Genomic DNA, 20,338 nt, shown 5'->3' with positions numbered 1-20,338 from the left:
CCGCTACAAGGAGAAGTGGGTGAGTGCGGGGGCACAGGGAGGCCGCCTGCAGCCGCGCTGCCCGGCTTCCGCCAGGCCCGGTCCGCCGCCTAAAGGCGTCCCCCCGCCAACACGTGCCCCACGGGGGAGCTGGCTGAGGCTCTCTCACGCCTACTCTCCGCTGTCCCCCGCAGGCCACCACGCTGCCCCGCGTCCCCGCCACCCAGCTGGCGCTGCAGCTCTTCGACATGAACTACGGCATGCAGTTCGGGCCCCTGTGGCCCTCGGCGCGCGTCAGCCTGCTCTCGGAGCCGAAATACGGCGCCCTCGTCAACAACTTTTCCTGGGGCGGCGACGTCGTCCGCGACCTGCAGGGTCTGCGCGCCGCGGACTTCATTTACGCAGCGCAAAACGGCCCCGCGGGGGCCGAGGGGCCGGCACCCCTGAGCCCCAACATCCAGTGTTACACCTTCCCCAAAGGAGATATCTGCCGCTTTCCTCCCGCCAGGTGGGCACAGCGGCGCTCTCCCGGCGCGCCGACTCCCGTCGCAAAGAGGGGTTTCGTGCCGAACACGCGCGGTCGCTTCGGTTCCCTCTTCTTGAACGCGGAGGTTCGGTCCCCGCGTTCGAGGACTGTTTCAGAGGACAAGCCGAAGTCGCGCTTCCCCTCCCGGCCCCGGACCGGCCGCGACGCACGGCGGATTTGCTGGGCTGTGTTGGAAGCATGTTTTCGTGGTTGCTTTGACGGCTCAGCGGTTGGTTTTTGCGCAGCTCACTTTGGAGCTTGTGGGACGCGTTGTAGATACGTTATTAGTCTGGGGAGAGGGGAGTAAGAGGGCAGGATTTTAGTCTAGACTGGAGCGGGCTCTTTATAAGCGGACGGGCCCGGAGTCAGGGAAATGGTATTGAAGGAATCGTTCTTTGACTGGGAAATGAGCTCGATCGTTACCTGATGGGTGGAGTTAGAAAGGAGATGCTGGAGGTGCAGGCGGGGCATGAGAAGGGTTTACAAAATACTGAACGGCAAAGAGAAAGCAAATAGGGATTCATTATTTGCTGTCTCTTTCATAGTAGTTAGGGATCAGAAGGGACCTGAATAGATCACCTAGTCTGACCCCCTGCCACTGGTTGGAGCACACGCTGGGATCACATGACCCCAGACAGGTGTTCATCCAACCTCTTTTTGAATTTACCCAAGGTAGGAGCGAGGACCACTTCCCTGGGAAGTTGGTTCCAGATCCTAGCTACTCTGACAGTGAAATATTGCCTCCTAATCTCCAACCTGAACCTATTCTCCAGCAGCTTCTGGCCATTGTTCCTCATCACCCCAGGTGGTGCTGGGGAGAAAAGGGCTCTGCCTATTTGCTGTTGATCCCCCCTGATGAGTTTGTAGGCAGCCACCAAATCCCCCTCAGCTTCCGCTTGCCGAGGCTGAACAGGTTCAGGTCCTTCAGTCTCTCCTCATAGGGTGCCCTCTCACCAAGCAGGTGGCCCTCCTTTGCACCCTCTCCAGGCTGGCCACATCCTTCTTAAAGTGCAGTGCCCAGAACTGGACGCAGTACTCCAATTGAGGCCGGACCAATGTCGTGTAGAGGGGGAGGATCACCTCTCTGGACCGGCTTGAGATGCACGACAAGGTGCGGTTGGCGTTGCTCGCCAGACAGGACCGAGGCTTCACAAAATGAAACTAGTACAAAGTCTACAACAAAAACTCCCTGCTCTTTTCCACCCAGCGTGGAATACCGTTGTATTCCTCCAGACTGTGTCTTTTACCCGAAGTGTAGGACAGGTGTAATTAGTGTGGGCCGGGTGCCGTGAATGTGTGTTAGTATTAGCTGCTTTTAAATCTGCATGCTTTGCCTCAGCTTGGGTTTTTCCTTCCCCCTCACTCTCTCCCAATCTCTAGACCGGACACTGTGGGGATCCTTGGCTACTACCTGATGGATGCAGCATCGCTCTTGCCTGTCCTGGCTCTCAATGTGCAGCCTGGGCAGCTCGTCCTTGACCTGTGTGCAGCACCAGGTGGCAAGACCCTGGCTCTTTTACAAACCGGATGCTGCCGTACGTATCCCCTGGCTTTCCTTTTCTGTCTACAACTGGTGCTTTGGGGAACAACTAGGATTATCTCAGCTGTAGGATCATAGAAAATGAAGGCTGGAAGGGACCTCAGGAGGTCATATCTAGTCTAACCTCCTGCTCAGAGCTGGACCATCCCCAACTAGATTGTACCAGCCAAGGCTTTGTCTACCCAGGTCTTAAACCCCCTCCAAGGATGGAGACCCCACCACCTCTTCGGCTAACCTGTTCCAGTGCTTTACACCACCCTCCTAGTGAGCAAGTTTTTCCTGCTATCTAACCTCAGCTTCCCTTGCTGCAACTTGAGATGTTAATCTGATGATTCTCTCTAGCTCTCCTAGCTCTGAAGCGGTGGCTAAATGGAGGGCACACAGATGTATTGACACAAGCCTTCATCATGATGGGCCAAGCAGAAGGCCACTCTAGGAAAATACCCATTTGTTATTAATCTGGGGCAGGGATATTGATCTCATTTGACCTTGTGGGCTGAACCCCATATCGTAGACACCCTTCTCTTAGGGTTATGGAGCTGACTTTACATTTTCCTACATGTCTTTCAGTGTCTGTGTGATGTGCTGTTCCTTACCACAGGGCACCTGACAGCCAAAGACATCTCTGTTTCCCGAATTAAACGGCTGCATGGGATTCTCCACAGTTACCTCCCCAAGGCAGCTAGGGACAACGTGTCAGTCAGCGTGGAGGATGGAAGCAACTGGGAGCAAGTGGAGAGAGACGTGTTCGATAGGGTGAGTGACTGGAAACGCAGCCAAAATGCTGTAACTATCTGATTTAATTTTTTGCCTTTGGTAGAGGGGAAAATACAGGATGCTTCAGAGAGAGGCAGCCATTTATCCAGCCGTGCAGGCTTCTGCATGTCAGGGGAAGGGGGGTTTCTTTCTAACTGATCATGTACTGAAGGCGATGCCCTGAAGCCCGAGGTTTACTCTCTCTTCTTTTAGCCTGCGTCTGTGCTGCCAACTGCAGTCAGTTGTATAAGTGTGGTTTTGTTGCCAGTTTGTTTCGTTCATTGGGAGGCGGTTCCACTATGTGGGGACAATATGCTTTTTTAAAAGCATATCTACAACTACATGCGGAGCCTTTTGCTGGTACTCTGTGCTGTCAGTGTAATCTTGCCCTTAGAGATAAAGGGGAATGCATGAAGATGGAGATAAAGGGGAATGTATGAAGTTACCTCAAACTTGAAATTCTTTTCCATAGAGTTCCCAGCCACCACGAGCAACCCATCAGTAACAGTGCAGAGTGTGCGTGTACCTGCCCTCTAAGGCTGTGGCCAAGGACACTGCTTAAAGAGTGGAATAGCAGAGGAAATGTGTGGGGAGGGGGAAAGGAGAGGAAGTGGGGAAAGGACTGCAACTCGCCAAACTTTAATGGGGTGGAGAATTGATCTAAGTTCTCAGTTCTCGGTCATGCAGGTGCTTGTGGATGTTCCCTGCACAACGGACAGGCACTCGGTCATGGAGCATGACAACAACCTGTTCACCCGGGTGAGGAAGAAGGAGCGTCAGCAGTTGCCGATGCTGCAGATGCAGTTGTTGGTGTGAGTGACCCTCTGCGCAATTCGTGCGATCAGTCAGTGCTTCTGGTTTATGAAAGGGACCTCCGAGCTCAGCGGGACAAGGTGTTTCTTCGAATCCTAGACAATGAGGGCTGGAAGGGAGCTCAGGAGGTCACATCTAGTCCAACCCCCTGCTCTAATTGGACCAGCCCCACTAGCTCATCCCAGCCAAGGCTTTGTCAACCTGGGCCTTAAAAACTTCCAAGGATGGAGAGTCCACAGCCTCTCTGGGTAACCTGTTCCAGTGCTTCACTATCCTCCTCATGAGAGAGTTTTTCCTAATATCCAACCTCACCTTCCCTTGCTGCAGCTTGAGCCCATTTGCTCCTTGTCCTGTCATCTGCCCCCACTGAGACCAGCCCAGCTCCATCCTCTTTGCAGCCCCCCTGCAGGGAGTGGGAGCAGGAATATTATTACCTCCTTTTTTCAGATGAGGAACTGGGGCCTATATGAATTGTCCGGGCCACACCTGGAGCCCGTGACAAAGATAACAAAGCCAAAATTTGGATTCCCAACCTATGGTCTTACCCACATCATTGTCTTCCTCTGTACAGACTCTTGGCCTGTCCCATGTGCCTGGAGTACATTGGTGATGCAAGATCTAAACTAGACTAGTAGATTAAACCATCCTGCTCCAGTTTCTCATCTGGTGAAGCACTAGTAACACCGCAGTGCTAAATTCTCCTGCAGCTGCAGTGCTGGCAGGACCATCTAGCCTGCAGTCCTTCCTATTCATGTTGGCAGCCCTTGTTAGCTGCATGTTCATGCCCCGCGCACATGCAGTCGCAGGGAGGGCTCAGTCCTTTACATCCAGTCACCCTGTTCTTGCTCTCCTCATGTCTAGCGCTGGAATCCTTGCTGCCAAGCCAGGAGGGGAAGTCGTGTACTCCACGTGCACCCTCTCTCAGCTGCAGAACGAGTACATCGTCGAGAGCGCCATCAAAATGGCAGAAACCCAGTTCAGCATTGACGTCCACGTCGAAGACTTGAGCTGTTTCCGGAGACTCTTCCAGGACACGTTTTCTTTCTATGCTGAATGCAGGGTTGGGGAGCTTGTCCTTCCTCACCTCACGGCCAACTTTGGGCCCACGTACTTCTGCAAATTACGCCGGGCCCAGTGAGCATGACAGCTCCTCCCAGGGGGAGTTAAGATCGGGGCATTGGTTTACCTAGTGACATCTGAGTAGAGATGATCTTGCTCTTTTACAGGCACTAATGCAATACCTAAAGTTTCCAAGGAAAGAGGAACTGCTGCGTAACCCCCTGAAGGAAGTCGGCCACTCGGCCCCAATCACTGAGACTAAATGATGCAGATGTAGTCTTTGAGAAATGTATTGTGCCTCTTTCTGGGCACTGGACTCTGGTATCTCGCTACGGTTTGTAACTCCTTCTCTTTCCTCAACCTGCTGCTGGTTTAAAAAGCAGCTATGACTGAAGAAAGAGAGTGGGACTTGTGTTTTTGACTAGGAAACCAGTAGTTTGGTCTCTCCAAATGCTCTGAATTCATCGATTTCATAGACATTAGGGCCGGAAGGGACCTCGCAAGATCATCGGGTCCAGCCGCCTACCCATTCAGATGCTTCAGAGGATTTGCTGAGTGCTAACAATGCTCAACTCTCAGCAGGCACGGCTTAGCCAGAAATCCCCAAGGGTCTCACAGACCAGGGCTACATCCTCAGCCCTGTTTTTACAGGGAGGAAACCTGGGTCACAGAGCACACACAAGTGACATGCCTCGGCTCACACAGCAGGTCACCGGAGGAGCTGGGGATAGAACCAAGGTCTCCTGAGTCCCAGCTCAGTGCCCTGCCAGCTGCTCCTTCAGGAGAGCTGCCTTTCAAATACAGGGTTTCAAAGCAGCTTATTGCTGTCATTGTCTCTCTTCTCACTAAGGAACCTGGTTCTCCAGCTGTTCAGAGGATGATCTGAGCTTGGATGAAAGCATTTCCTGTCTCTCTGCTTTCATTTTGGATGTAACCTTGCACATGTGAACAAACACCTCCCCACATCCATCTTTCTGGGCTTGGCTCATGCTCAAGCCTTTAACCAGTGTTTAGAGGAATTGGGCTGCATCCTTTATCTCATGCAGGTGGTCTTTTAGACAGACTGATCTCTAGATTTTGGTGCAAAGAGTTTGTGCTGGTGTGTGCTAGGGGAATGGATTATTTTTGCTCGCTTGGTTTTTGCCGGGACTATTCCAGATGGGTTAGTGGCTGAGCTCCATTGATTCGTTCACTTTTACTCCACACGTCCAACACGGACAGTCGCAACAGAGATGTGTGTGAAGGTGTTGGAACAATTTGAATGCTCCCGTGAAGGCAAAGAAAGGCGGGTGTGCTTTGTAATTCTTTTATTGACCATTGAGGAACCCAGCTGGCTTTCTTGCAGTCACAGACCCCAAGAAGTCACACACATTTCTTCCTCTCACAGGCCAGCGTCTCCACCTCCTTCATGAAGCGGAGGCACAGCTCCTCTTGCCACGGCAGGGCCACGCACTGCACGGCCACGGGCAGCCCCACGGCTCCTTCCACGGCCTGCAGTGGAGACAGGAGCAGTGTGATGTTATCCAGGGGCACCTCCCATCTAATAAGTTCTTCAGCTGCAGGAGTGGACCCTCGTGTGTCCTCAGCCCCCACCCCACATCCCGCTTGCTGGCTGACCTTTCTCAGCCTCCTGTCCCATGCATCATTGTAGTGCCCTCTGTGATGTAGCAGCTCTTCTTCATCAGTCTCCGTAACTGTGGTCACTGGCACAACCCCAGCGGGGAAGTCTAAGGTGTTGTACAACATGGTGGAGGAGACGGCCGCTGGGAGGAGCAGTGTGCAGAAGATCAGTCACAGGGAGGCCAGCAAGGCAGTGCAGGGGTTTGGACCCCAACAGTGCACAAAGGCTGCTGAGTACGTCCCCTTCAAACACATGCCATGTGTCACCCTAGCGGGAAACCTGCCATAGCTCAATCCCTCCCCAAGCAGGTCACGGACGGTCACTATGGACCCTGCTAGCACAGCACGCATGCAACATGATGGTGTCAGCAAAAAGTGCCTTCAGCCATATGGGTAGAGAGCATGCTCGTGTCCTGCAGACTGGATGGGAATTCATGGGTGCTAATCCCACCTCTGACACTGACTCCCTCAAAGGCCCTGGGCAAAGCATTTAACTTTTGTGCCTAGGTTTCTTCCTGTGTCAAATGAAGCATTATATCTGCCTAATACCACTGAAGTGCGCAGGAGAGCGTCTTTTTCCAGTGAATGTTCAACTTATCTGCTGTGCTGCACAAAGCAGCCTGGTGTCAGCGCCGGGTGAAACAGCTACGTTATTAAAAAGCATAGGGTGGTGTCTGTAGGTCTCGCCCACATCTAGTCTCTGCCCCAAGGACCTTACAGGGGCAGAGGGATGAGGTTGCGAGGGCACCTGATGCCAAGTAGTACGTCCAGGTTCATACACAGGGTTAATAGCTGAACCCGGACCAGGCCTCTGGCTTCCTACCCCCTTGCCTGGGGTCCTACCCACTAGACCTGGAGGTGGTCATCGCACTGGCGGCCAACAACCCTCTTTGGCAGGATGACTCCCACAGCCTCCCATATCCTAGAAACACCCTTTGCCACCTTACCCAGGAGCTTCCCTGGATAGCCAAGGGTGAAGGCTGGCCCCAGGACCGGACACAGCACCACGTCCAGCTGGAGTTTCTTCCATTTGGCAATGAACTCTGTGCGGTAGGCCTGGGGGGAGAGTGCGGGAAGGGAGCCATAAAATACCTGGAGCTGCCCAGCTGTGGTATGGGGGTGATACTACGGCATAGGGCCGTTTGGAACGCAGCAGGGAGATATGCCCGCCCTACAGAGCCCCGGGGATGGGACCGAACCACACTGACAACCGCGACGTGCTGAGCAATGTGTCCCCGGCTGAGGCTGGGAGCAGCTCAGTGCATAGAGAAGCTCAGCAGCCTTAAGCCCAGGTGTCTTCAGCCCCTTCCCGGGTATGGGAGAATTAACTTGGGGGTCAGCGCCCAGAGACAGTGTGACTGAGTCCAGGGCAGCTCAGAGGCTCCAGATGCCAAAGGCCAATAAAACAGAGCCCAACACTTCTACAGTAGAACAAATCAGGATTTCTAGGGTCTGACTCGTGCTTTTGGGGCCTCCGGGGCTGGCCACGGCGAGTGCCGGTGCATCCCGACCGCGCTTCGTTGGCAGGGCTTGCGCTTTGTGTTCTGCGCGTGCGGAGCCTCGTATTTACCAGTACACAGGCTTGGTGCTGCCACATCGCCTTGGCTGACCTGGAATTCGAAGCAAAGGGATATAGATGAGGTTCAAGCAGCTGGAGGTGGGAGCAGCGCTGTCCGTTTGGGATCAGAGAATCATTGACCGGCAGGGCCCTGGGGTTCACATCTGCTCCAGGCAGGATCAGACCTGTCTAGACCGGTGCGGACCAACCTTTTTGGCTGGTGTGCCGTGAATTAGCCCCATACGCTCCCCAAGAGCCACTTTGATTCCCCTTTCCCCTGCCCCATCTGCTGCTCTGGCTTCTGCTGTCTGCCCTATCTGCTGCTGTGCTGTCTGCTCCCTCCCCGGTCTGCCCCTGGTCTCAAACCGTCCCAGCCAAGCATCCATCTTCCCTTGCTCTTAAACACTTTGTTAGCAACCCTCTCGTAGAAACCCTGGGCATAGCGCCCGAAACATCAAAAACGCCCTTGAACTGCTCACAGGTGACGCAGGGGCACTGCCCATGTGCTGCCACTGCGTGCTGGTAAGCACATCCTTGTAATTCAGTGGTGGCAATTTAATCTTCAAATTCCTGTCAATTGTTTGCGTCTGAATGGCCCAAACATGCAAATGAGACAGTCTCTAAGAGAGCCAGAGAGAGAAAGGACCATCCGGGGCGGAGGTACGAGGTTAAGATTTAGGGAATCTGGGTTAATCAGACTGCTAGAGCCACGGGGCTGGAAGGGACCCCCAGAGGTCACATCTAGTCCAACCCCCTGCCTGAGCCAGGATCAGCCCTGTGCAAACCAGCTCAGCTTTGTAAAACTACAGTCAACTGATGCAATGCAAGCCATTACACCCCACCCTGCCACAGGGAAAGCAGAGGGATCACGGCAGTCCATGAGCTGCTGCTTCAAATGTTAATATACATTCAAGCAATCCCATAGAGGCCATGCCCCCTCTACAGAGAAAGGCAGCCCTGCTCCCCCAGTCTGTGCCAGTCTGATCATGGCATAAAACTCCTTCCTGACCCCAAAATGTGTCGGTTTGATCCTGAGCAGAGGGGCAAGACCCTCTAGCCAGAAACCTCCAGCTTGAAGTCGCAGCAGGAGCTGCGCCTCAGACCTCCGTGTCAAGCACTCCTGCTCGCTGTCTCTCATGATGCTCAAAGCACAGACCAGTTCCCGGCCTTGGAGGGACATGCTGGGTCCACATCTGCTGCTCATATACTACATCCCAAGGCCTCAGTGGATACCGTTCTTTACCTTCATCATCTTCACTTGGAATGAAGACCTCAGGGCCCTTACTGGACTACCATGTCCGCGGGCTTGAAGGAGGAATTGCTTTGAGGACCTCCCAGCTGTCCCCAGTGTTGGTGAGGTGGAGTGTGAGGTGGGCCAGGTGAAGGGGCTCAAGGGCTTCGTAGCTGCCTGGGCATTCATTTGGATCAGTCTGAGCCTGGCCTTGACTTTCTGTTGCTCACGTGCAACCCAAGGATAAATCTATTGATTCGTCATCCCTCTCCAGCCTTGGGGGAGCAGCACATGCTATAATCCACGTTGATTTACCCACGGCAACACAAAATGGAACAAAAACCTGGAGCTAACAGGGCAGCACCCCAGAGCGGCTTGATCTACGGATACTAGAAACCCGGCTGAGCGGCACCAGTGGAGGGTCAGGCTCCATCTCAGTCCAGAAAGGGCTTTCCTCTCCTTTGCACTAAGGCCCTGGCTGCAGACCTGCCCTTTCCCTAGTCCTGTATATGCGACATGCTCTTACCTGACTCCACACAGCGCATCCAGATGCCAGGCCAGGCGTGGGAACTGAAAGGGGGCAAACGAGTTTCCATTAGGACCCGTCTGTGCGGCAACCCATTCTCCCCAAGGTTTGGACCAGTGAACCTTAAACGTGGTCACTTGGTTTAGGGCAGTGAACTTACACTGCTGGCACTTCAAAGACACGGCTAACCTAGCTCTACTGGATATAAGCCCTGATGCAAACCCAGCGAGTCGTGGGTTCGGTGGGCTTCGGGTCCATCCTCAGCTCCTTTTAGTCTGGAAGATCCCCAAGCTGTTTACTAACAAAACACACTTCTGGGGTGGAAGATGGCATCCAGAAATGCACAGTAGGGCGTGCTGAAGGGGTTCACCCAGGCCAGGGGATACCCGCGTTGCTCCTACAAAAAGGTCCCGTGTGCGTGCACTGTGTTGGTGCTGCACACGTGAGGATGGGCTCGCCTCCACCATGCCTCGTGCAAGTAGGCCAGTGTTTCCCTGTCTTACAGGCCTAGAAGATACGTGGTTGGGCTCACAGGGACAATGCTACTTGGGGCCAAGGGTCAAGGAGTAAGTCACTGGGGCAGATTTGCAGCTGCGGTGTTTGAAGGCCAGAAGGCACGGCTAGGCCACGGGGCCTGACCTCTGGCATAAACACCGCCGGGGTCCTCCTGTATTAAACTCAGCAGGTTGGCTCAACCACACCTTCACAAAAGCCTCCAGTCTTGAGGGCTTGAAAGGAGGAGCATCCACCACTTGCTAGCTTAGTTCATCTTCACTTCCCATCAATATTCGAGCCAGGTGGGAAGTACTTCTAGCACCTGCCTTCTCTCCGTACTCTCTAAACCTGGTCACCTCTGAAGTCACCTGCTTTCTCGTTAACACAAGAAGCTCCTCAAGCCTCTGGGTTTTTTCAGGCCTCAGATAGTCTTTGCTACAGCCCCCCTTGAGTCGGCCAGTGAAAGCTGGAGACAAATGTATATGGGAAAGTGGGATGGAGAGACGCCGGGCAGTGTATTCCTTGGTGTCACCATTGCTTGTGTCCAGCCTCCCATCAAAGCCTCTCTTGGGCTTACCACCGAGGTGCAAACCCATCCGAAGGTCCGGGAGCTGCAACACCACCCGCCCGCCCGCCTGCCCGCCGCGAATACAAGAGGGACTGACCAGAGGCCTAACCAACAGCGCCAGTATTTTCTTCACCAAACTTGGAATCCGATAGCAATTCACCTGGGGCTTCAAGCCTGGGTCCACAAGGTCTTGTGCACTGGAAAAGAGGGGATGGAGGGGAGACAACATTTGTTTTGCACCCAGTCGCTCACTATTTTTTGCTATCTTAGTGGCTGGAAGCAAACTCTCCCGGCAATGAACTCTGGCCGTCATTTTACAGCAACAGAGAGGGCTGCGGGACACTGCGGGACGCCCGGGCCTGACTCTACTCTAGTTCACATGGTGCTAAGCCGGGAGCGATGCCAATGTAACGGGTGAGAGGAGAATCCAATACAGAGGGTGTGATTTGCCAGCACAAATCCATTGTCTTGGGGGCGCTCCGTTGGGTTTGGGCAGCAGTGAACACGAGCAGGATTCGGCCTTCTGTTCAAATCCTCGTAGGCACTGAGGGAGGAAGAAATCCAGCCCCAACCCTCTTGATTTCAGTCATAGCCTGGCAGCTTCAGGATCGGCATCTGCCTGCTGTCGGGTGCCCACCTCTAAGGGGGTTGCTGGAGGGTCTCTGGAGCAGGGCACGCTGCGAGGAGCTCACCGGAGCAGTGTGCAACGGGGTGTAAGTAAAGCACACGTGGCTTCTCCACCCTCTGCGCAGCTTGGCTGCCCCTCATGAGCCGTCCTGTGGCTGCTGGGAGCCGATATGGGACAGCTTTGGCAAGGACAGAGAGGCAGGGAGCATTTCTTGCTCCGTCTGCTATCACTTGTAAGGTTCCTGCATGCACCAGATTTAGCCAGGCCTTTTTTCTGATGCTGGCCACACCATATCACGGGCAATGCTCCGCTGCCTGTTTTGCCCATCTCCCCATCTCCACTGCAGTTACTATTTAAGCCAAGGGAGGAACTCCTCTAGTGCCGCTGGCTTCTGGCCTAGAGGCAGCACATCAACCTCCAGCCATTGCACGTCCCAACTGAAAGCTGAGCGAGGCTATTTTCTAGCCCAGCGGGATGCCGCCTTGCTGCCCCATAGCAGCATCCTTCATCAGCTGCCCTGCCCGTTACCCCCAGCGCTGCCGGCGTGGAGATCCAGGCCGGGGCGTTCGTACTCACAACAGGTCCGTGAGCGTGGAGCCCCCATCGGCGAACGCGCCTCTCATGAAGAGTTCGTTGACCACGTAGTCGACTCGCGGGGGAGCGAAGGGCACTAGCTGCACCGAAGCAGAAGGTGAGTCCGTAGGCAAGCAGGACAGCATCAGGGCTCAGGAACCGCTGCGGATGGAGTGCCTGCTACTGGGGTGGGAGCGGACTCACTGGTGCAACTGGGTGCTACTGGGGCCACTCAGACTAAGCAAATGAGCATGTGGCTCCATGAGGCTCCTAGCGTACGGGACCCGAACTCAGCGCCTTGTGGGGGTCAGGTTTTCATTGCATAGAAACAAATCCTAGCACCAATCCAGCCCTTTAGGGCTACACAGCTTGGCCCTTAGATCCTCTGGAGGGGACTTGATTAACTTGCACGGCCACCTCGGCCCCAGGACCCCGGCTCCCTTGTGCTGGATGGACTTGGAGCTCCCCATGTGACGAGCCCAAGAGCTTGCTCGCACACCCGGGGGACCCAGCCTGCTAAGCCTGTGACGTGGTTAGGTCCTTCCTCCCACCCCCACTTCCAATTCCCCTCTGCCAGCCTTTGCTGGGGTGTTCCTTGCACTGTAAAGACGATGCAGCCTTGCAGGACGGCAGCTGTGGGTGACAGGAGAGACGGAGCCTCGGAGCAAGAGGTGGGGACAGCGGGGCTCACCGTGTGCCCGGCTTCCTGGAGAAGCTCCCTGGTCTCCCGCACGGCCCGTCTCATGCAAGGGGGGAGCAGGAAGTAGCTGTCGGTCTCGTAGTACCCGATCCGAAGTGGGGTGGAAGCGCAGAAGAGCTTGGAGCGAAGGGGATTGATGGTTAAGGTGGATGAAGCCACGACTGTAGTCCAGCCCTTCCCCAGGCCTGGATCAACTCCCAAGCATCTGGACAATCGGTGTTCCTGGCCCCCAAAGTGGTGTCAGACACCGCCTGCGCCCCAGGACTCGGGAGATGTTAGGAAGGGGGTTGGTTCAGCCCCCTGTTTGGGTCGGCGGCCACTGCAAGCCTGACGGCACTTGCTACGGTTACGGCAAGGTTGGCCATCCTGGAGCACGCGTGCTACAAGTGGCACCGGCACGGGCAGCCTCTGTGCGTGGCACGTGGCAGATCGGGGAGGGAACAGGGAATACAGTGACAGATAGGGCAAGGAGCAGTAAGCAGAGCAGGAGATCAAATGGAGCACGGGAGGGAGCAGGAAGCAGAGCAAAAGATCGAATGGGAAGTGCAGGGTAGGGGGCAGAAAGCAAAGCAGCAGATCAGCTAGGGAGCAGAAAGTACAGCGGCAGGCTGAATAGGGAACACAGGGCAAGGAGCAGAAATCAGAGCAGCAGATCAAATGGGGAGCACAGGGTAGGGAGCATAGAGCAGAGCAGCAGATCAGGCAGGGAGCACAGGGTAGGGCACGTGCAGTGGAGCAGCAGACCCAACAGGGAGTGCACTGCAGGAAGCTGAATGCAGAACAGCAGATCAAATAGGGAGCAGAAATCAGAGCAGCACATCAAATGGGGAGCACAGGGCCGGGAGCAGAGCAGCAGATCAAACAGGGAGTGCAGGGTAGAGAGCATGCAGCAGAGCAGCAGATCAAACGGTGCACGGGAACAGAAAGCAGAGCAGGCAAGGAACACAGGCCAAGGAGCAGAAAGCAGAGCAGCAGATCAACCCCCCTTCCCTCTCCTCCAGCCTCTCCCCACCTGGGCCACTAACCATCCCCACATGGGAAACAGCCCCCTTTAGCCCCCCCGGAGCCTGGTTTCAACACCTGGGCACGGATCGGTGGCTGGGTGTTGCCCCCCACCCCACTCCCCGCTCTCTAGAGGAGGCTGCTTTCTGCAGAGACCCCCAGCTCGGCTCCCGGGCTCCCGACGCGCAGGACCGAGCTATAAAGCTCGGCCCCTCTTGCTGCTCCCTTCTGCCGCCATCCCCTGCATCTCGCCGGGAGGCTCTGCCGGCCCCGGTCAGCCCGGGAAGCCTCCTGATACCGGGGCCAGGCCTGGAGTTTCTCCCCACATTGCCAGGGCCACAGTCCCATTTACCAGGGTGCAGCAGCAAAGGTTTTTCCAGCCAGGAAGGGAGGCTAAACCAGGCCACGTGGGCAAACGCTGCTGGAAATTATCCTGCAGCCGCTGATGTCCGAAAGTGGCTTTTTTGGCTTTCTGTCTGCACTCGTGGCAGCTTCCCCTCCCCGCAGGGACGTACCGCATCTCTCTTGCACCACCTCCTAGCTGGAGAGGGCTTGTCCCGTACTACCAGGGCCCCTTTGGATGCACGGCACAGCGAGCTGCGATCTCGCTGGCGTGAGACGCTAGCCTGGTGTCCGTCCGCTCGCGGTAGCCATCTCAACGTCACCGGGCCGGCTCGCTCCTGGGCGCCTTACCTTCTCATTGAAGGGGATGGGCGGCACGGTGGGGTCCAGCTGGAACAGGTCTTCCCCCAGCAGCGCCCTCATGCACAGAGCCAGGCCGTCCACGTCCCGCGCCATGGGCCCGATCGTTCCCGTCACTGCAAGGAGAGAAGGACGCACGTAGCACTTAAACGAAGGGGGCTGGAGGCCAGCCAGGAAGGAAAGGAAAAGGACCGGGCTGATGAGCGAGCGGCTGGACCCAGCCCCACTTTGGGCAATTCTGGAGCCACCCCTATCCTCCTCCCCGGTTTTAAAGGAAAAAGTACTGAGCAGGGACGTACCTGATAGAAGCCCCGGGACTGGGGCCGTCACTCCGGAGAGGCTGCAGAAGAGGGGCACAAAGCAGGAAGGGGGTGTATAGGGAGCCAGGCTCCTTCATTATTTTGTAGGGCATTGCTTTTGTTGTGATCACCCCCCAGGACCCCGCACGGCACCGGCCGTGGAGCCCCCGTTACCGTCTCCAGCTTGCGGCTCTAGGAGGAGGCTACAGGTTGCAGCGGGGTGAGGGGCTACAGCGTCTAAGCCGGCAGGTTTTGCAGAGATGGATGGACTGGACCAACTCTTCCCCGCATCTTTTCAATGAGACGTTGGAGGATAAGGGGGCGAAGTGGACAGCAAGGACTTTGGAGGGCTCCCACCAGCTTGGTGGGAAATCGATGGATTTGCAATTGGTTTCTGAGGGTCGTGAGACCCGGACACCTCGCAGCTGGAGCGGAGGATGCAGGCGCCAAGAGCGATGGTCCCGAGGACATCGCTGACTATTGCACGCCCCGTGTGGAAGCAGTGAATGTGAAGCTGCCTGGCCCCGGTGACCCATCCAAGGTCACCTGCAGCCTGCCGGGACCAGCGCTCGGCACCTACCTGAGCCTCTTGCCCGTGGGTTTGAGGCCGCAGAGGCCGCAGAAGCTGGACGGCAGGCGGATGCTCCCTCCTAGGTCGGACCCAAAGCCCAGGATGGACCCCCCTGCGGCGATCAGCGCTCCCTCCCCTCCGGAGGAGCCCCCGGGGCTCTTGCGATGGTCCCAGGGATTCAGCGTCTGGCCGAAGATTGCATTGCTGCAGTCGTAGCTGGGAGAGAGGAGCCGGAGTCAGCCTGATGCTGGAAAGGCCCCGGCTTCTCCCCGTGTCCCCTAACCCCGAGGAACCTGCCATTTCCCTGGGGGCACAGCCCCTCACCCCCAAATATGCTGACATCCCTGTGAGACCCACACCCCTGTTGGGGCGCTGAAGCAGAAAGAGACATGGAAGAGGCCCAGGAAACGGTGGCGGAGCAGGGAATGCAACCCAGGCCTGTCCCCCACCACTGAAAATACTTAACACTGCTGTGCCCTACGTGCACTGAGATGGCAGCGCGTTTGTCCCCGGGGCCTCTGCAGAGACCCAAAGAGGAGACACACACGCAGTGCTCTCTCCTCTCCCTCTTTCTCACCTGTCTTGCCATTTCCCTTCATTTCAAACAAAGCCCAGCGTCAACTGAACGGAGAAGGAGGATATCAATCATTGCTGGGTATAGAAACAATCGTCAGCTCATGGAAGAGCGAATCATTCAGGAAACAAGCTCATGGAGCAGGAGGCAGAGTCAATCATTGAACTCCCATGATAGCGGATTTACCCAAATCCTATGTCCTTAGACCAACGCGGCTACAACCAACACCCCTGAAACAGGATTCCTCCGGGCACAGGACTTTGAGTTGCAGGGCATGGGGAAGGGAGAACATGCAACGACGTATTACTTGAACAGGGACTGCGGGACGTTGGTTATCGCGAAGGGAATGGCCCCCTGACGCTTTAAGACCTGGACTAACACACTGTCCTCCTGCTCCGGTGGGCCGAGGAACGGGGCGAAACCGCAGGTGGAGAGGTGACCCTTTGGGGAGGAGAAACGACACTCGTTAGGGTTGCTGCACCTCCCGCCAGCTGCAGACCGGGGCTTCCTCTCATCATGGGGGGGGATAGAAACCCAGGACCAAGAGCCCCCGGGAGAGATTGCGGGGCTGTTGTCCTGCTGAAGCCCCTCCACGCTCCTCCGCTTTGGGCCTATCCCCCGCATGGGGGTAAGCAAGGGGTGGGCAGTGCTCCAGCTGGCTCCACGCCTGGCTCCGTTGCCCGCACAGCGAGCTGCTTCCCCGGGGCAAAGGACGCACCTTGTAGCTCATGTGGTCCTTGATGCTGACGGGGACGCCGTGCAACAAGCCCTTCTCCTTCTGCCCCTGCAGGTCCTGCAGCTGCTCCTCGCACTCGGGGATGAGGTGGCGCACGCAGTTCAGCTCCCGGGTCGCCGCCAAGGCCTTCCCGGGGACGCGGGGGAGAAGCGTTCCTTCGTGAGAGCCGGAGCAGAGGCCCAGCAGACGTGTGCACTGCACGCGCACACACATGCGTGCACGTATGCAAGCACCATGGGCAGGTGCACTGTGTCCACACACACGCATGCAGACACACGTGCACCAGATGTGCGCACAAACCCCACACACCATGCACACACGCACTATACACACATGCACACACGTGTGCACCAGACGTGCATACAAACCACACACACATGCAGTATACACACGTGCACACACACATGCACCAGATGCACATACAAATTGCACGCACACATGCACACACGTCACCAGATGTGCACACAAACCTCACACACCATGCACACGCGCACTATATACACGCGCACACAGGTGCACCAGATGCCCACACAAACCACACATGCACTATACACACATTCACACGCATGTGAGCACTGCACGCACCCATATGCATCATGCACACATGCACCATGCATACACGTGCACCACACACACATGCCCCCCACACACACATGCACCACATACACATGCACACAAATCACACACACCATGTGCACATGCACACATGCACTATGCACACACATGCACTCACAGGCATACCACATGCACACACACAACACACACGCGCATGCACACACACATACACACTATATGAACTTGCAAACATACCACCCACAGAGCACACTCCCTTTACACACACATGTATTCACACATCGTGCACACAACCATGTACATGTGCACACACACGCACATGCAAAACACAGGCACACACAGAGTCAAACACAGTAACTGCCCATAAAACCTCACAGTGTAGCTAGAACAAGCAAGCCAAGGGGGTGGGGAATGGGAAGGTTTAGTATCCCCATTTCACAGAAGGAAGAACTGAGGCAGAAAAGGCTGACAGTGGCTTGCCCAGCACATGGAGTGAAACACGTGTCCCCTGGGTCCCTGCACAGAGCCTGGGCGTGAGCCCTGGCTTCCTGCTGGCTGATACCGCACCAATGCATTTGCAGCCATTCAGACCCACTTCGGATCTGCTCTTTAGCTCGGCCGGCTTGCCTTTTCCCTTGGTGGGATGAACCCCCCCCCCCAACCCCTCTGCCTGCCCACCCCCGGGCACCCGCCCCTTCCGACAGGCCCGAGGCAACAACAGCTGCAGCTCTTTGGGGATCGCTTCTCCGGTATTCATGTGGAGGGGAGCAGCAAGAAACCAGGAGCCTGGGTTTAGGGAAGGAGAAACATCAGGTGTCTCCCTGAGCCTCCAGGTCCTTGCTGCTGTCCCTGACCTCTGTAAGGGGACGGCAGTGGGACACGGTGGCTAGCAGGTTGTCCTGGAGCCTCGGGCAGTCACATCCATGCTCTGTGCCTCAGTTTCCCCTTCCACCCTCAGTCATTTCAGGTAGTACTTGGGGAGAGACTGGATCTCAGTAGGTGCACGATGGTGCCTAACTCCCTGAGGCTTCAACACATGCACACATGCGCACACCACCTCGAACAACAGGCGTCACAACCAGCTCCACCTCGATTCCTGTTCCACCAAAAATCCTTTTTCAGTAATCCCTCTTTACCAGTCCCAGAAGCTTAATCCACAAGCAATCGAATAGCAGTGGCGTGGGTTTATATGGTGCCCTTCACCCCCGGGATCTCCCCGTGACCAAGGAGCCCATCACCCTGGCATCTGAGCACTTTGGAAATGCCGAACTTGTGCAAGGCCCCCAGGAAGGCTGAGACGGGGAAGCGAGAATTTAAGCATTTCGCATCTAATGTTTTCTTACGGCGGCAGCTCACCTTGTCCACGTAGGTGTAGAGGACGCTCTCCGCGGACAGGGAACCCTCCTTCAGCTTCTCAGCCAGCTCCACCAGCGGCAGGGAGAGGATGCGACTGGGATCGGCCCCTGGGTTCTGCACGCATGACGAGGGTCACATACAGGTGCCCCGCCACCCCAAACGCCCCGTCTCGCCCCAGAGCAGCAGGTCCAGGCTGCCAGCATACAAGCTACGAAGTCTACAAACCTGGTGGCCAGCGGCAGCTTGGCCCTAAGCAGCTCACAGCCCCGTTCCTGCAACCTCGACCCTTGAAAGCTGCCATCTCCACGCACGTTTCCAAGTACCTGCAATCCCGCTCCCTATGGGGAAACGTTACCTGCTGCTTGAACCGCTGAACGGCCTTCTCCATGCGCTGCAGGCCTAGGTCCCGCATCCTCCTGGCCTCTTCCATCTTCTCCTGGATCCGTCTCCTCTGCATCCAGTTCAGCGCTGCGACAGCTGCTGCCGAGGCACAGAGCAGGGCGGAGACGGTGCGAGGATCGACCTCCAGCTCGGGCAGCAGCTGCGTGAGCATCTCCTGGATCATGGTGAGACCCACTCAGCTGCAGGGCAGCTGCGAGAGCTCACGAGACACGGCACTGAGAGGAAGACGGAGGCTGGGTTGTTTCACTCCACCCCTCGCCACCAGCTCGGAGCAGCTGGGAATGAAGCCGGCTTGCCCATTTCTCAGGTCTTGGATGATGCCCTGCAAGAGGCAGGACTCTTTTTTTGCCCATCTGCGAGAAACTCGAAGATGGTCCAAAGGTTGCAGGTTGACCTGTGTGTGGTGGGGAAATGATTGACTGGGAAATGGAGCCAAAACCCTCCCCTGGGCCAAGTTCAAGGACCCTGAGGGCTGAGAAGGAGGTGTCGAGGCTTTGGCACCAGGGCACCAGGGTCTCTCTCTGGCAGCAATGGCTGAGCTCTTCCCCACACATGTGCATGCAGAGTCCCATGGGAGAAGGGGCCCGTGACATTATGGCATGTTGGCATTACCCAGAAAGGTGATGGAGTCTCCATCCTTGGAGGTGTTGAAGACCCAGGTGGACAAAGCCATGTCTGGGATGATGTAGTTGGGGCCGGTCCTGCTTGGAGCAGGGGGTTGGACTGGATGTGACCTCCTGAGCTCCCTTCAACCCTCATTTTCTGTGATTGTGTGATTCTACCTTAGGAGGGGAAATTCCCACAGTTGTCGGAGGGAGGCAGCGCCCCAAAGACTCATTTCCACTGGGGTGGATCCTACCAGAGATAACTGCAGACACACATCAATGAGAGGGCACTGGTGTAACCTCACGCTGGGCTGAACAGTGACCCAGCTGAACCCAAACCTCTCCTTAGGCCGGATGACTTGGTAGCCTCTATAGACATTGCATCCGTCTCCATCTGTCTATCACCCTCCTCATCACGATATGCACGGTAGGTGGACACCTCACCCCGGCAGCTAACAAGCAGATGTAGCCACGCACCCCCACTGAACTGCAGACACACTTGCTTCTTTTAAAAGGAGCATGCAAGCTGTTCCTGGTCCTTAGGAAACCCTGTTAGGGTCTTCTACTCTGCAAAAATACGGTGCCTTCCAAGTATTTTTTGCTAATCCTGGAACAAGGGGTGGATGGACCTCCAGCCTCTTTTTCTTCTCCAAATTTAAGGTGAGATGTAAAATTACAACACCTGGAGGAGGCATCACAGAAGAACAGGAGTGCAGGGAGGCTTTTAACCCGTGATCTTCTGCACATTGCTTGGTAGTAGAGGATAGAAGAATCGCTCTTGCGTGGATCTGGGAATGCGTGTTGCTAGTTTATTTTTTCTACAATGTCGGTGTCTTTTGGCTGCCACCAAGATCAGGGGCCCGCGGTGCTGGGTGCTGCACTAATGTAGACACCCGCACACAGTGGTCAATGGTGTAGTTGTAGCCATACCCAGTGCTGGCGTGTA

At 56.0% G+C, this 20,338-nt stretch overlaps 2 protein-coding genes across 3 annotated transcripts; one reads left to right on the top strand and one right to left on the bottom strand.

Moving 5' to 3' along the window:
- Positions 1-6: 6 nt before the first annotated feature.
- Positions 7-5,316, top strand: NSUN4 (NOP2/Sun RNA methyltransferase family member 4). 2 transcript variants are annotated; one of them, XM_006015761.3, is made up of 7 exons: positions 7-19; positions 174-487; positions 1,886-2,040; positions 2,647-2,801; positions 3,489-3,613; positions 4,476-4,748; positions 4,841-5,316. In XM_006015761.3, the coding sequence occupies exons 2-7, from the start codon at positions 228-230 to the stop codon at positions 4,845-4,847; spliced, it is 975 nt and encodes a 324-aa protein (XP_006015823.2). In that variant the 5' UTR covers positions 7-19; positions 174-227; the 3' UTR covers positions 4,848-5,316. The 2 variants fall into 2 exon arrangements, with proteins under 2 accessions (XP_006015823.2, XP_025062304.1); XM_025206519.1 differs by having other exon boundaries at positions 3,474-3,613.
- LOC102371868 (vitamin D3 hydroxylase-associated protein-like) lies at positions 4,755-19,150 on the bottom strand. The gene is made up of 15 exons (XM_025206515.1): positions 18,741-19,150; positions 18,386-18,499; positions 16,439-16,582; positions 16,028-16,161; positions 15,156-15,362; positions 14,576-14,616; positions 14,268-14,392; positions 12,564-12,689; positions 11,876-11,973; positions 10,769-10,868; positions 9,609-9,652; positions 7,864-7,903; positions 7,241-7,349; positions 6,291-6,436; positions 4,755-6,164 (listed from the first exon to the last, which is right to left on the bottom strand). The coding sequence occupies exons 1-15, from the start codon at positions 18,948-18,950 to the stop codon at positions 6,036-6,038; spliced, it is 1,767 nt and encodes a 588-aa protein (XP_025062300.1). The 5' UTR covers positions 18,951-19,150; the 3' UTR covers positions 4,755-6,035.
- Positions 19,151-20,338: the final 1,188 nt, after the last annotated feature.

The sequence above is a fragment of the Alligator sinensis genome, unplaced genomic scaffold (genome assembly GCF_000455745.1).
Source record: "Alligator sinensis unplaced genomic scaffold, ASM45574v1 scaffold781_1, whole genome shotgun sequence".
NCBI lineage: Eukaryota > Metazoa > Chordata > Crocodylia > Alligatoridae > Alligator > Alligator sinensis.
The sequence above is the reverse complement of the archived record's forward strand: the minus strand, read 5'-3'. Positions and strand labels throughout refer to the sequence as shown.

What these genes read in the sequence shown, in the direction of transcription:
- LOC102371868 (XM_025206515.1), bottom strand. Translation starts at nt 18,950, where the DNA reads ATGATCCAGGAGATGCTCACGCAGCTGCTGCCCGAGCTGGAGGTCGAT. An exon ending in CCCACGGGCAAGAGGCTCAG is followed by an intron (nt 14,617 to 15,155) that starts GTAGGTGCCGAG and finishes CCTCTTCTGCAG; the next exon opens with CCTCTCCGGAGTGACGGCCC. An exon ending in GATGCGCTGTGTGGAGTCAG is followed by an intron (nt 7,904 to 9,608) that starts GTAAGAGCATGT and finishes TTCGAATTCCAG; the next exon opens with GTCAGCCAAGGCGATGTGGC.
- NSUN4 (XM_025206519.1), top strand. Translation starts at nt 228, where the DNA reads ATGAACTACGGCATGCAGTTCGGGCCCCTGTGGCCCTCGGCGCGCGTC. An exon ending in TGCCGCTTTCCTCCCGCCAG is followed by an intron (nt 488 to 1,885) that starts GTGGGCACAGCG and finishes CCCAATCTCTAG; the next exon opens with ACCGGACACTGTGGGGATCC. An exon ending in CTGCAGATGCAGTTGTTGGT is followed by an intron (nt 3,614 to 4,475) that starts GTGAGTGACCCT and finishes CCTCATGTCTAG; the next exon opens with CGCTGGAATCCTTGCTGCCA.